The 16,136-nt window shown below is 40.8% G+C and overlaps 3 protein-coding genes across 4 annotated transcripts in view; all 3 read right to left on the reverse strand.

Moving 5' to 3' along the window:
- bub3 (BUB3 mitotic checkpoint protein) overlaps nucleotides 1-7,739 on the reverse strand; it is a 22,694-nt gene extending 14,955 nt beyond the window's left edge. Inside the window, exons 1-6 of one of the 2 annotated variants that reach the window (XM_083557538.1) lie at nucleotides 7,546-7,738; nucleotides 7,062-7,119; nucleotides 4,245-4,439; nucleotides 4,086-4,155; nucleotides 3,579-3,730; nucleotides 3,341-3,499 (exon numbers count right to left, since the gene is read on the reverse strand). In XM_083557538.1, coding sequence (XP_083413664.1) covers nucleotides 3,341-3,499; nucleotides 3,579-3,730; nucleotides 4,086-4,155; nucleotides 4,245-4,439; nucleotides 7,062-7,073 — 588 coding nt within the window. In that variant the 5' untranslated portion in view covers nucleotides 7,074-7,119; nucleotides 7,546-7,738. Of the gene's footprint in view, nucleotides 1-3,340; nucleotides 3,500-3,578; nucleotides 3,731-4,085; nucleotides 4,156-4,244; nucleotides 4,440-7,061; nucleotides 7,120-7,545 lie in introns of both variants that reach the window. The other variant, XM_083557539.1, reaches the window with a different exon arrangement.
- LOC310734895 (uncharacterized protein) overlaps nucleotides 1-16,136 on the reverse strand; it is a gene marked incomplete at its 3' end in the record, with an annotated part of 265,495 nt that overhangs the window by 166,526 nt on the left and 82,833 nt on the right. The window lies entirely within an intron of this gene.
- On the reverse strand, nucleotides 8,280-14,114 carry LOC310734413 (uncharacterized protein). Its single transcript, XM_083556354.1, has 2 exons — nucleotides 13,457-14,114; nucleotides 8,280-10,220 (listed from the first exon to the last, which is right to left on the reverse strand). The coding sequence occupies exons 1-2, from the start codon at nucleotides 13,824-13,826 to the stop codon at nucleotides 9,697-9,699; spliced, it is 894 nt and encodes a 297-aa protein (XP_083412480.1). The 5' UTR covers nucleotides 13,827-14,114; the 3' UTR covers nucleotides 8,280-9,696.

Here is a 16,136-nt window from a genome sequence, read left to right on the forward strand (position 1 = left end):
CCCACCACACGCCTCACACCACACCCACCACACGCCTCACACCACACCCACCACACGCCTCACACCACACCCACCACACGCCTCACACCACACCCACCACACGCCTCACACCACACCCACCACACGCCAAACACCTCTCACACCACACGCCAAACACGCCTCACACCTCTCACACCACGCGCCAAACACGCCTCACACCACGCCCACCACACGTCAAACACGCCTCACACCACACCCACCACACGCCAAACACGCCTCACACCACACCCATCACACGACCAAAAACCCCTCACACCACACCCACCACACACCTCTCACACCACACCCACCACACACCTCACCCCAAACACTTCTCACACCACACCCACCACACGCCAAACACCTTTCACACCACACACCTCTCGGACCACACCCACCACACGCCACACACCTCTCGGACCACACCCACCACACGCCAACCACCTCTCACACCACACGCCAACCACCTCTCACACCACACGCCAACCACCTCTCACACCACACGCCAACCACCTCTCACACCACACGCCAACCACCTCTCACACCACACGCCAACCACCTCTCACACCACACGCCAACCACCTCTCACACCACACGCCAACCACCTCTCACACCACAACCACCACACGCCAAACACCTCTCACACCACACGCCAAACACGCCTCACACCACACCCACCACGCGCCAAACACGCCTCACACCACACCCACCACGCGCCAAACACCACACCCGCCACACCCACCACGCGCCAATCACCACACCCGCCACACGCCAAACACCTCTCGGACCACAACCGCCACACGGCAAACACCTCTCGGACCACAACCGCCACACGCCAAACACCTCTCGGACCACAATCGCCACACGCCAAACACCTCTCGGACCACAATCGCCACACGCCAAACACCTCTCGGACCACAACTGCCACACGCCAAACACCTCTCGGACCACAACCGCCACACGCCAAACACTCACACCACAACCACCACACGCCTGATCACATGCACATTATCAACTTGTGCTGTTAATATCATGAACAGCAGCTACGCTAATTCCTCTCCACTGCTTCTCTTTCTCTCCCCATCCCGAGGCTTCCTGAAGTTTGGCCAGCTCCAGTCACGTCCCACCTCATGAAGATTATGGACTTTAAAGAAGTAGATGCCGAACTCGCAAACATCCTGAACCATCTAGAGACGTACCAGTGCCAATTGGATCCCACTACATGTGTGGCGTTTGACATTGGACCTCCTGGAGTGTTTAAAGGCTCTGGCATGGAGAAGCTGATGCTGGATCTGTGATGATCACAAATGTTGAGCTCAGTAGCTCCTAGTTTTATACCAACGACTGTTGAAAGAACATCACTTATAATCTTATACTCCAGTGCTCATGTTAGTTCTCACTCTCCAGTGTTCTGTATTGTTGAAAGATTTATGATCAAACTCTTGAGGTCACCCAAATGAGGATGAGGTTCCCCTTTTGAGTCTGGTTCCTCTCAAGGTTTCTTCCTCATTACATCTAAGGGAGTTTTTCCTTGCCACAGTCCACACGGCTGCTAATCAGGGATAAACACACACTGTTCACCTTCACTGTTGATTTGTGTAAAGCTGCTTTGAGACAATGTCTGTTGTGAAAAGTGCTATACAAATAAACTTGACTTGACGCCAAACACTCTCACACCGCTACCACAGGCCAAACACTCTCACACCGCTACCACAGGCCAAACACTCTCACACCGCTACCACAGGCCAAACACTCTCACACCGCTACCACACGCCAAACACTCCCACACAGCTACCACACGCCAAACACTCCCACACAGCTACCACACGCCAAACACTCTCACACAGCTACCACACGCCAAACACTCTCACACGCCAAACACTCCCACACAGCTACCACACGCCAAACACTCCCACACAGCTACCACACGCCAAACACTCTCTGCATGAAAAATACTGCATTTTTTTTGTGCAAAATTTTTTCCTTCTACAATTGGATTTGGTAGGAAACAAAGAATCTGTACTTTGTGAACTTTTGGGTATGAAATAGTTATAACTTTGCTATATAAGATCGCGTTCTATTGGAGCTGCAGCGATCGATTATTTTAGTTACTGATTATTCCAATGATTAATCGAGCAATCGGATAAGAAGTGCTTTTTTGTTTCCTTTTTAGAAAAATTTACATTTTTATTTCTGAAACTGCAACGCGTGAAAACTAAACCCTTTTTGTGTATTTCATTGTCATATTACGTCAAAATGGAGACAAAATTTATAACTAAAAAAAATATATATATAAATACATTTCAAATTACTCAAAAATGAATAAATAAATAAATAAACAAACAAACAAATATATAAACACACTGAATGTTTTTTCTTTGTTTTAGTTTAAAATGATCCCAAACTTTGGAAACTTTCTTTGGCCTGAATCCGGTTGGAAGCCTGTTTCTGCCACATAAAAAAAAAAAAAAAGTTTGCCTAATTCCGATTTTTTTTCCTCCCAACTGCGACTTTATTTCTCGGAAACATCTAACATTTCTGGTGCATCCACCAGTGACCATGTTGTGGGTCTGGGGTTTGGAGCTGCAGCATGAACAAGGCTCCTCTGCTTCATCATGTTCAGTCTCCTACAGAGCTGATTTTTAGACAGAGTTCTCTCCAGGAATCAGAGGTTCAGTTTGATTCTATTGATTGTAGCTGAATTCATTTTCTATCTGTTTTCTGACACTACAAAGGGGGTGACCACCCGATCGGCTGAAAATAAGTCGGAATTGAAAGAAAAAGACGGAATTGTGAGAGAACAAAGTCAAAGTTTTTTTTCGGAAACTGGCTTCCATGTGAATCTTCTCCTGGCCCCTCACTGTTCTCCCAGTTCCTCCATTTTCCCCCATTGTGCAGCATGTGTTCACCAGTCCAGAGCGCTTCAGAGTTTAGCGGGTGGTGGGTCAGTAATTAGGGTTCTCGAGAAAACCCAATGCTCAGTGTGTAGTTAAATGGACTAAAGTAATTTTTGTATTCGAGTTACTGGAGTTACTCATGGAATCGTTCCAGCCCCACTTTCTACTTGATCATCTGGTCCTTTCCCAGGACCTGGACATCCTGCTGAATGCGACGGTTTTATTTTATATATCTTTCATATATTAACGAGAAGGAGGGTGAGCGGATTTGGTTTATGTATTGTATATAAAATATGCTAACAAGAGTCTAGTGGGCGGAGCTTATTTCATTACTGTTGAAGCTAATCAGTAATTATTTATGATGTTCATAAAAAGTGTAGGACCTCAGACCTGTTGATCATCAGCGTAACGTTTGCAGCTCTGACCTGTTTGTTTGGAAACGCTCGTATGCAGCGTGTCTGATACTTCAGGCTGGACTCTCGTCTCTGCTGGACGTACCCCATGTTCCTTAGGTCCCACACCAGCACCCTCCGCCCCGCCGTCCCCACGATCAGCCGATCCCCGGCCACGGACAGAGTGTACACCTGGAACACACACCACGAGTGAGTGACTGAACGCCTCGGGGAGGAGACATCAGAAAGAGAACATCTGCCATCGGAGAACCTTATCGGGCTGGGTGAAAGTGCCGGCATTGCACGGGGTCCGAGGATCCCACAGCCTCACGCTGGAGTCCCAGCTCCCCGTAATCATGACGTTGACCTCTTGGCAATACTCCACACAGCGGATAGGAGCGTCGTGCGCTCCCACGACCGTGTCTGGGGGGAAAAACATTCATTTAGAGAGCAAACAGTCGTCTGGAGTGTTAGCAATCACCATATGACCTGCCCAGACACTGCACCTACATACTATTCAACTGCTCTGGGATGAACTGGAGAAAAAAAAAAGAAAAATCTCCAACTATTGTTTGGAGAAACCAAGTGTCTGGACTCTGAGAGTGTGGAAAGCTGATCATGACCATGGAGGATTTTTCACTGAGAATAAAGTGGAACATCGTAATATTTATAGACTTGACTGGTCAAAGGTAATCTCCAGACTGTTACATTACAGAGTTTGTTTTAAAGGTGTCAGACGAGTCGCCTGTTTGTGTCGTTTGTTTTTATTTACACGTACCCTGGTCTGTATTCAAGTCGTGCATTTTGAGCTGATGGTCGAGACCACCGCTCCACGCGTGAGTCGGGTCCTACAAAAAAAAACAAACAAAGTAATTTATCCCATGCGTTAGATTTTGTTAGATTTCCTTGTGACGGTGAGAAAATCTCAGGTCCTCACGTAGAAAGCACAGTCGAGGACCGGGGCCATGTGCTGGTACTTCATCCGCATTGAATTCCCACCAACATCGTAGAGGCGCACGGTGGCGTCCCAGGAGGAAACCAGGAGGAACTGAGAGGAGTTGGGGCTGAACTTTACAGCCGAGATGCTGTCATCAGGTCCCTGGTTCAGCTTGAACTCGTTCGAGCCGGTCATCTAAAATAAATCAATACATCAATAAACTACAGGGACGAAAGAAACATGTGCAACTAAAGATCCCATTCAGTAAAGTTTATTTTTACCTGCAGTAAACAAAACATCATCATTCCACTGTTTAACACATTTAACAACAGACCCAAGCAGCACATCATAAATGCAAGAACAATAAATAACCAAAAAATAGAATAAAATAAACAAAAGTTTAAAATGATACCAAAACATCTCAAACAAACGACAAGACCAACTAAATTACGATTCGGTGGACGAGGGAGGCGTTGATCCAAATATGTTAGCAGACGTTTAGAGTTTTACGCCATTTTTCGTTTCTTATAGTTTTATGGATTGAATTAATTTTTAAACGCCTCAAAACAAGAAGAAACTAACAAATGTACATTAGTGTATATACAAGCAGCAGCTTACTGCACAGAAATCCACTTTGTTCTGCATAAAGACACCAAATGTAATGATGTGATAATCAAAGAGAGGCGTCACATTTGTTTTTGTCTTCATCCACTTATACAATGTGTCCTGTAAGAATTTAACAAGAGAACAATTATGGCTGCAACAAATAATCGGTCATAGCCGATAATGACTGTGGTTGTCACGCGGAGTACAGGGTCAAAACGTGTGTATCGCATCATCCAGGGCATGAGAACATTTAATGCATGTAAAATGGAGATTGTGTGGGATGGAAGCACCACAGTGATGCAGGTGAAGAGAAAAAACACACTGGTGTGAAGGATGAAGGTGAACCATCAGTACGGGGAGTAAAAACTCTATAATCCTCATCATGTGTAAATGGTGCGGTTTAATGAAGTGTTATTGTGTAAACTGTTTGTAACTGCAGGAAAGTCGCACTGGATCTGTTCTGTCGGGACTCGCGAGCTTCAGGTCACGCGATCGGTTCATCGGTTCGCTCGCAACATCGCCAACAAACACTGAATCTAAAAGCAGCAAATAACAGCAGCAGTAAACCAGCAGCGAATGTTTATGCTTTTGTACACCAACGTATTTATTTCTTTTTAAATCAAGTCTGTTAGCTCGCTGCCTTTCTCCTGCTGTTCTCTTTTATAGCTTCCGTCTGCTACAACAGTAACTTATCTGTTCTCAAACATGATTTACTGCGGCTTTACTACGGTCACATGCATATTTTCAGTGTTTGCATATTTAATTCATCAACATATTTAATTATGCAGATATTTCAGATGCTTATATTTTCACAAAGTAACAAAATGTCTATTTTTAAAAACAAAATTGTCAAAACATTTTGTGTATCTGAAAAATACAACACGAATGTTGATTTACACAAATCGCTGTAGGTTTCATACTCAAAAGCTGTTTTTTTTTTTGTTTGTTATTTACAGAAACAACCCATACTGAGTGAATTAGTTTAGGGGAAATCCCCCATGAACTCAACAAGCAGCTAATATAAGCTTTAAAATGTCAGAATTAAAGATAGTTAACCTCAATACGTGGCGTAAACACACCCTGAATTAGGGTTTTATATACTTATAATACACAAAACATCTCATTTTAAACAAGCATTTTTACCCAATTCATTTAATTAAAATTATAATAATAATCGCCTGATTAAACGTTTATCAAAATAATGTTCAGTAGCACCACTGAGTACAACTGTACAAAGAGATGTTCCTAAGAGTGAATATCTTCCAGACAGAAAGCACACACATTACTACACTAATTACATCTCAGTCTAAGAAACTTCTAGATGAACGTCAGTGATCGTATTGAAATGTACTTTCGTTGCCGATAGCGATGGAAGTGACAGGTTTTATCTGGGAGGGTTTTAAAAAGCTGACTGTCAAAGTGAGAAGCAGATTAAGAGTTTGGTGGAGAAAAATATTCTTCTGAGATCTCAAAAACTGATTACCTTCAACATCCAAGAAATCGTAATTGTCAATAAATAAATCCACCAATAAAAGAATAAGAGTAGAATATGTTTCCATTGCGTAAGGTGAGGCACTGTTAGAAACAGGATTTCAAAAGCAGTCAATAGATACGCTGTGCCACACCTCTTCTGACTAATCACTCAATCTCTAAGTATCTCCATATGGACACCAGTGATGAGGAGAACTACTCTCAGATGGTGAGAAAGAGACGCCTAAGAATATTACCAGTGGTGAAGGCAGACTAAGGCACCCATCAATGCGAACCACACAAGGTGTTTTTAGAAGGTTCGAGGCGAGTTTTATAACTCGCCAACAGATGGCAGCACAAGGCAGCGCACACAGTCAAAGGGGGCACCGAACTTCTTACGGTCAGTGTACCAAAAGACATCGTGCGACCGGTGCTATTCAGACCCCGTGCACACCCTGTCAGCCTCACACGTAATTTTATAGCCGGAAACAACACGACGTCACTTCCGCACCCACTCTACCCGCCAGATTCGGCTTCTGCAGCCCTGTTCCCGAAGATGCTCAAAGGGAACGCTGTATCGCTGTGCCTGGGGATCACCTCGAGTCAAGAAATATAAATATACACACCGTGTTTCCCGAATTAACAAAACACTGTGTGCTGGTGTCTAAAAACAAACACATCGATTTCATCACCGTAGTTTAAGTAGAAACAGCAGCAAAATAAACCAAACAGTTTAAATACCTGATCGTTCATGACTGGGAGTTTTACAGTGTGTACAAATCCGAATCCTTTATTGAGCCTTTAGGGAGAATTAAAAAAGATAAAATAAGGGAATGTTTGTTAATAAAAATATATAAGTATAACCTCAAAAGTTTAATGCATTTTGTTGTGTGATGGTAAAATAAATACTCTTCTGTATATAAACTACTGTTTACACTCAATACAGCAGGGCTAGTCAAGTTAACTTCCGGTTAGCCGAGTTAGCATTCCCAATGCTACCTAGCGTAGATATCACCCTGTATACAGAGAGTTTGCTTTTCTAAAACAGTATTGTTGCCGAATTCTGCAATAAATATTACAATTCCCAGATAAATATCGCAGTAAATCTGACGCTTCACCCAACATCCACCGCTAACCATCTCCTCCTCATGCTAGCATTAGCAACCGAGCTAAAACACACCGCTAACAACTTCAAATATTATTATATTTATTATAAATTACTCACCGTGGGATTTTCTATAAAATTATGTTCTGTGTAAAAGGAAATAAAAGTAACTGTAACACTGTGTGTAGCTAAGCTAATGCTCTGGCTGCTAATCACGGCGCTAACCGGCTCACTGAACTGGACTGTACGTTAAACCGCTATCTCACGAGGACAGAGGAAAGGAGCGTGCTGATTGGTCGGTTTGTAAGTTTGAATGTAGCCGCGGCTTTTTGGATTGGTTAAGAAGATCTACTTCCGATGACGTCAGGTCTCAGATGAAGACGCGTAAAAACATATATTATATTATATTATAGTTTATTTGATTATATTATGTTTTTTATATTACATTTTATTTTATTATTTTATGTTTTTTATATCATTTTAGAATATATTCTGTTTTTATATTATATTATATTATATTATATTATATTTTATTATATTATGTTTTTTATATTATATTATATATTCTAGTTTATTTTATTTAATTTTATTTAATTTTATTTTATTTTTATATTATAATCCCATCCCAGCTCGGATATGATCTAAACCAAATAATACTGAAATCAATATGGCTATGAGACACGCAATTTATTACATTTAATAATTTATTTTATGAATTAAAAATAACATTTTGTAGAAAATACAAACAGTATAGTTTTTCCATTGCAATGTATATTTAATAATGAAAATTATCACCTGTTTCCGACATGCAAATCAAATGTAGTCTTTTTGAATGAATGACTGCACACAACATGTGGACTCGCTTTATTTTATTGTTGATAAGAATGGAACACACACACACACACACACACACACACACACACACACACACACACACACACACACACACACACACACTGCATACTTCTTAAAAGTAGATTTATTTACAGTTTAGTAATGAAATGAATACAAATGAAGCTGTATTTTGCTGATTGTACAGTACATGTCAGTAATAATAATAATAAGTGAGATTATAAGGAAGCGGCATGCTTTAGGAATCAAATATATGATATATAATCATGAGCTGTGTCTCAAATCACAACCCTACAGGCTGTAATCTGGGAAACTAAGTGATGATCTAAAGGATCAGGTTCTGTTGTAAATTAGTGAAGGATGAGGAACGTACGGAAAACGCGTGAGACCCAGCTGAGGTTGTGTACAGACACAAGCCATGTAAAAGGAGCTAAAAGGTACAGTATAACTACACAACATGTTTGCTGTTGGACGTAGGATGTCCCTGTACAATCTGAAGATGTTTGCATTTCCCGGAGTGGACAGTGAACTCGTTTTCAAAGTCATGTCACGTAATGTTACCTTACCTCACGTCATGATTATCAGAGAATACATCGTTTATTAGTGACGTCTTCTTTCTACAAACACAATATATTTCTATATAAAAGTTTATATATAAGCTTGATGATGGATCAGTTATACTGACTTGAACTTTCAGTTGAACTATGCTAACATTAGCTAACATGTCATTATGCTAACCTAAGCTAAAACAGGCTAGTTACCTGAAGATAATAATGATGACATTTGTATAATGCGTAGCGTTAGGGGCGGGGCTTAGAGTACAAATCTTTTCTTCTGGTCAATTTGTCATTTACGTGATATCAGGGTGGGCGGTCTTTATGGCCATAGATGGGTGTGTTCTAAAGTCTTGAAGTTCTCCTTATCACATCTAGCTAATAGTGATGGGAAGATTGTATCATTTTAGTGACTCGGTTCTTTGCATAGAAACTATAGGAGTCACATGACAAAAGAACGACCGACTCGGACTAGAAGAGTCGAGAGGGGAAATGACTCGATTCTGTTTCCTGTACATAACCTACAAAGCATTTTGCGATGCTCTGCTCATGCACGTCATCACTACGACCCATCACTACTAGCTAACAGGAGCTAAACCCATGACCTGAGGGAATGATTTTCTGCTCGGGCATTTCATGAGTCCATACATAGGCTGTAGGACACGTCTCCATTTTCTGACTCTAAGACACTCCTATTTGTCCACAAACAGGCCTGTTTGTCTTCCATTTAAACTCAATTAAAGACACGCACATCAATCCCACGCGAATACAATAGATCAAATTCCAAACATCAAACCCATTCAAAGACACACCCATTGGTCTCTGTCAACAGATCTGCCTTCTTTACCACCATCAACCCATCAGCTCAGCAATCAATGTTACTATAAAGACTGTAAAAAGGGAATGCCGGAAAATTACTTCCGGGATAATACATGGGAAAAGCAGCAGATCTCGGCATAGGAACGCCGAATCCAGCCAGCGGCATTCCGACCAGAGTCCGAGCCACCGAGGGACCCGCATGAGCCACATGTGCGGCCTCGAGCTCCGCTGCCAGCTGTCGTTTCCACTTGTTCCTCCGGTTCTGGAACCAGGTCTTGACCTGCGTCTCGCTCAGGTGCAGGCTGGAGGCAAGACACGCCCGCTCAGCACTGCTCAGGTATCGCTTAGCGTCGAATGCTGACTCCAGCTGGAACACTTGGCTCCTGGAGAACACCGTACGGGTCTTCTTCTTCGCCGCGTCTCCACTGACGGATTTATCTTCTCCCCCGCAGTTCTCGGCTAGCCTCTCACTGCAGATGGTCACTGAACTCTTCTCATCTTTAATGTCGTTGGTGGAGGTGTGCAAGGTGAGCTCTTTCACCTCAGACGTAGGTTTGTTCACTGTAGAGTCTGAAAGACAAAAAAATTTTAGACGATTTTTACACAAATTGCACATGCAACAACACCAGGGGGCGCTAGGAGAGATTTCCGCACCCTGAACTGTACCTTCAGAGAAACAGTTCATTCCTGCAAATATGTTTTCCCACAAATAAAGAATAAACATAGTCTATTTAAGTGTGTTTAGAGAAAATAAAAATTCATAAACGTGTACACGCCACACTATAGGAACAAAAATCTTTGGATGGCTGCTCATTGGTGTGATTGTGGAGATTTGTGGAGATTTATTCAGCCACAGTTAGAAAAATCCAACCCATGTAAAGTATATATTCATCAGGCTGGCTTTGTGCACAGGGACATTGTCATGCTGGAAAAGGTTTGGGTCTCCTAGTTTAAGTTCAAGGGAAAATTCAATGCCTCAACATCCAAAGACGTCAAATACAAATGTGTACCTACAAATTGGTGCGAAAAGTTTGGAAAGAACCACAAGTGTGTGGAAACGTCAGCTGTCACAATACCTTGGTCCATACAGTCTAACAGTGTAGCGTAACATGGAAATCAATCACACTTGATCAGTGTATGTGATTAAGATGTTAAACTTCTTATCAGAAGGTCATGAGTTCAAATCTCAGCACCTCCAAGCTGCCACTGCTGGGCCCTTGAGCAAGGCCCTTAACACAGATATATACATTGGGTAAATGTAAGTTGTTCCAGATAAGGACCTCTGCTGAAATATAAGAAATGTAAATATATTTATAGCTACTACTGTTCCTGGTCAGACAGAAGCACACACGTGTCAACATCAGCAGTCGGTAAACACTTAGATATGAGGGTGCAGAGAATTTAGTAACCCCTTTTACAAAGTGTTACAGGTTCACGTCACAACAGCAACAAACCACGACCTGACCCGACCCCACCACAACCCACCCCACACCCCCCCAATATTTAGTAATATTTATTAAAAAAATTAGACATTTTAATGATCAGTACTGATAAAAAAAATATGAAATATTGTAAGTAAAATGAGATGTTTTATTAGTCTGGTTGAACGTTCTGGACACATTTCAGTGGTTTGAAGTTCCTCTGAGGTGGTTCTTTTGGGATCATCAGAATTCCCTTTCAGTAATCTGTGGTGTATAACAGCAGTAAAATCAGCCTGAGGGAGACTGATGCTGGTTCCTGGGTCTAGTCGGAACTACAGGGAGTTTTTCATGGCCACAGTCACCACTGGGTCACTCATTAGAGATAGAGATCAAATAAATAATTAAATTGAATTGTACTGAATAAACAGCATTTCATCGTTTCTACACTTCATCACAACGAGTAAAGATCTGACACGACAGATTCATGAGTCATTAAAGTCCAAACAAATAAACTTCTTGTCTGAACCACAAGAAGAGCGATTGATATTCTGAATAAAAGCCGAATAAAAACCTCAGCAGTGTTCAGTCGTGTTCATCTTATTATCTGTTCCTTCACAGAACAACAAAGCCACTGTGAACACTGTATATGAGCTCCATGTGTGTGAAGATCTACAGAACTTCACAGCGTCACACCGACCAACCTGAAAACAGCCGAACACAATTTCTCTGTGAGATTCTGTGACTTTCTGCTCGTGTCTTTTTCTTCACTCGTACCTGAACCTTTCTTAGGAAAACCTTTTCAGATGAAAAACACACACACTGAAGATGAAAAACATTTATACTTGGAAAGTTTGGAGAATGGAAAAAGAGTGCAAAGTGCATTTTGTACTGATTATCACATTCCGAGCTCAGGGACAGACAAAGAATTAAATAAATACGTGGATGAATGAAAAAGAAGTGAATAAATAAATAAATAAATAAATAAATAAATAAATAAATAAATAAATAAATAAACAAATAAATAAATAAATAATATATATACTGTAAGTATTATATACAATTTTACTACTTTATAGTATTATTTACCTTCTACTACTAGTGTTGTAATAATAATAATAATAATAATAATAATAATAATAATAATAATAATAAAAAGAGTTATAAAAAATAAATAACAAAAAAACAGAAAATTAAAGATGCTCCTATAGATAATTTTTCTTTATAAGTGTTTGTGTGTGTGTGCGTGTGTGTGTGTGTGTGTGTGTGTGTGTGTGTGTGTGTGTGTGTGTGTGTGTGTGTGTGTGTGTGTCTCGCTATTGAACACTAACTCCACCATGTCTACACAAACACCTGTCGACGCTGTTCCTAAAACTGCAACTTTTTCATGGAGAATCCGGATTAGAAAATTCCCCTTTCACACTGTTAAAGCGGAGTCCGGGTGTGGGGGTGTTGGGGGGTTGGGGGCCTGGGTAGGTTGTTGAGAGGGGAAACCAGAGGGATCTGAACCGGTTGGGAGACTGTGGGTTTATTTTCAGTGCTGGAACTGAACAAACATATGACGGGATTTTTGAGATGTATTTTCTGAGTTATTAAAACCGGATTAATGTGAATCTCAACAAACTAAAAAAAAACTGTATAATGTCTAATTATTGTATTAAGTATTGAATGAATAATTAATGTAATGAAGTTTTGGGGGTGCTTCGGTTCAGAAGGTTTCATTTGGAGAATAAATCGGAAAGAGTCTGAACGCGGAAATGTGCCGAATCGAATTTATATTTTATACAGAAATATAAAAGCGGACACTCAAAAAAATATATATATTTTTTAAACAAACAAATTTCCAAATATCTTTTATTAAAGTTTTCACATAAAAATAAATAGAATATGAATTATTTGTGAATATAAATGATTTATACTGATTGCATGATGATCCGTGTCTCTGTTTAAACCGGAGCATGTGGGTGATACTGATCATGTCTAATCTTTTAAGATCAGAGTCTGATCTCTTATATCTACTCTAGAAACTCTGATCTGATCTCGGGATTTACAGCTCGGGCTCGTGCACGCTGTCATTCGGTTACAACAACAATAAATTCATACAAACATTTCAGAAAATTCGCATTTTCACTGAGAATAATCAATAAATGAAAATAGAAACGTGTTGCGTTAGAAAAGTGTGTGTGAGTGTGTTAGTGTGTCTGTGTAAGTGTGTGTGTGTGTGTGTGTGTGTGTGTGTGTGTGTGTGTGTGTGTGTGTGTGTGTGTGTGTGTGTGTGTGTGTCTGTTTTGGTCCATTAAACACAGAACATATTTTATATATATATATCGACTAGTGCATATTTACATAAATATATATATATTCGAAAGAAATATAAAATACACTCACTCGGGTGTGTCGCTTTGGAGCAGAGTGTGTGTCGGAGTTTGCAAAAACACTCCTCCTCCTCTTCCTCCTCTTCTTCAGCGCTGCAGCCGTCCGAGGACACCGAGAGCGCGCGCCTCCTCTGCGCCACCGAGACCGCCGCTGCACGCGAGTCTCCTGCACCACCACCACCACCACCACCACCATCTCCACCTCCACCTCCACCAACATCTCCATCTCCATCTCCATCTCGTCTTCCGCCGTCCTGCCTCGCGCTCTCCACCGCGGTGCCCAGGATGGAGCGGATGCTGAAGCTCGGGGCCGGAGACTGATTCATCATCATCATCTTCATCATCATCATCATGAGCATCCTCGCACTCTTCATCACCGTCATCACCTCCTCCACCACAAGCACCACTCCAGCCGCATCGCTCCCTCACCGCGCGCTCGTTTTAATCTGATTTATTTTTTCAATGAAAATAATAATAATAAAATATATATATTTGTATTTTCGTGACTCCGCTCCTCGTGCGCGCGCACACGTCTCTCCTAACTCCTTCTTTCCTCCGCTCAGAAATAGTGTGTGATTCTTTTCTTTTCTCCTTTTCTATCTTTCCTCCCTTCTTTTTGGTGCCATGCAATTCAGGCGCGCGCGTGTACGAGAAGGTGGGCAGATAAATGCAATGCAAAGCAATGCGCAACATGGAGATGCCTCCAAGCGCGAGCCAATCAACGCGCTGTGAAGCTCAACCCTGAGGGAGGATTTCAGACAAGAACAAAATGGGAACTCCAGTCCGCCTAGACAGAGCGAGCACATGTGTCCAAGATGCGTTCTAATTACCACGAAAGTCTACAAAAAAAGACCAAAAACCAACCAAACAAACAAACAAACCCATTTATACATGCACAAAATCATCCGCCTAGAGTTCCGGTGGATCATTTAAATAAGGAGCGTTTCTGCCTTGAATGAAATGCAACACACACACACACACACACACACACACACACACACACACACACACACACACACACACACACACACACACACACACACACACACAGGGGTCATACATTGACGAAATGTCCAGGTTAACCCATTAAAAAGTGTAAACAAAACACTTTTTATTTCACTCTGTGAAGCTTCTGTTGGGTTTCTGCCTCTTTTAATAAATTATTTGCAGGCCTTGAGGTCACACACACACACACACACACACACACACACACACACACACACACACACACACACACACACACACACACACACACACACACACGGGCAAATCCAAACAGCGCCAATTATAACATGCGCGTAGGGTCATAATTATTAATTATCAGGATTATTACACGGTGTGTGCGTTTGTGTGTGTGTGTGTGTGCGTGTGTGCGTGTGTGTGTGTGTGTGTGTGTGTGTGTGTGTCTGAGAGAGAGAGAGAATCCGCACTCAAATTAATTGGAATATTCAATCATAAATAATTAAACAAATAAATAGACAAACGAATAAATAAATATTTAACATCGATTTTTACAACAATGTGAAAGTGGAAATTATTAATAATAATAATAATAATAATAATAATAATAATAATAATAATAATAATAATAATAATAATCAGTATTATTAATATTTTATTATTATTATTATTATTATTATTATTATTTTATTTTTTTTTTATTTGTATTTTTTATTATTAATATTATTCGAATAAATAAAGGGGATAAAAACACACTAAAGTTCTCTGTGTTTTTACAGCAGAAGGAAATGTTCCTCCTCGTGGTCACTTCCAGCAGTTTGCTGTTTCTCTTCATTTCTTTTTTATTTCCTTTTTTCTTTTTACTAAAATTATTTCCTGAATAAACTTGAAGAATCTACAAAGTGCGAATGTGATCTTCAGACCTTCAACACAATCAGTAAAACAACACACAATCAGAAACACACAATCCGCAACACACAACACAATCTAAAACAATCAACACAACACAATCATTAATACACAAACAGCAACACAATCCACAACACGCAATCTTAAACACACAAACAGCAACACACAATCTACAACACACACTCCCCAACACACAACAACACAAAACGCAATTTAAAACACACAAACCACAACATACATTTTACAACACACAATCAGCACAGCACAAAAATACAACACACAATCAGCACCATACAATCCACAACACACAATCCACCAAACAAAACAAATCTACAATACACAATACAACACACAATCCACAACACACAATCCACCAAACCAAACAAATCTACAATACACAACAATACAACACACAATCCACAACACACAATCCACCAAACCAAACAAATCTACAATACACAACACACAACACACAATCCACAACACACAATCCACCAAACCAAACAAATCTACAATACACAACACACAACAATCAAAACACAATCAGCAACACTCAATTCCCAATACACAGTTTTAATAAAATAATAAATAACTATATTCGATCCAGACATGTGTATATTTATGTGTATTTACACACACACACACACACACACACACACACACACACACACACACACACACACACACACGTGTTCATGTGTGTATATGTGTATAATAGATTTCTCTAATTCGGTGGTGAACCAAAAGAGACCGCAAATCAATATCTCTGGAGATGCTTTTTATGTTTGTATATGTATGTATGTGTGTGTGTGTGTGTGTGTGTG

This window comes from Silurus aristotelis (assembly GCF_946808225.1).
Source record: "Silurus aristotelis genome assembly, chromosome: 12".
NCBI lineage: Eukaryota > Metazoa > Chordata > Actinopteri > Siluriformes > Siluridae > Silurus > Silurus aristotelis.

Bases quoted from the DNA above. Each gene is read 5' to 3' on its own strand.
- LOC310734413 (XM_083556354.1), bottom strand. From the start codon at position 13,826: ATGACGGTGATGAAGAGTGCGAGGATGCTCATGATGATGATGATGAAG. The intron at 10,221-13,456 runs GTGAGTGTATTT...TTTGTCTTTCAG, and splicing joins CTCCAAAGCGACACACCCGA to ACTCTACAGTGAACAAACCT.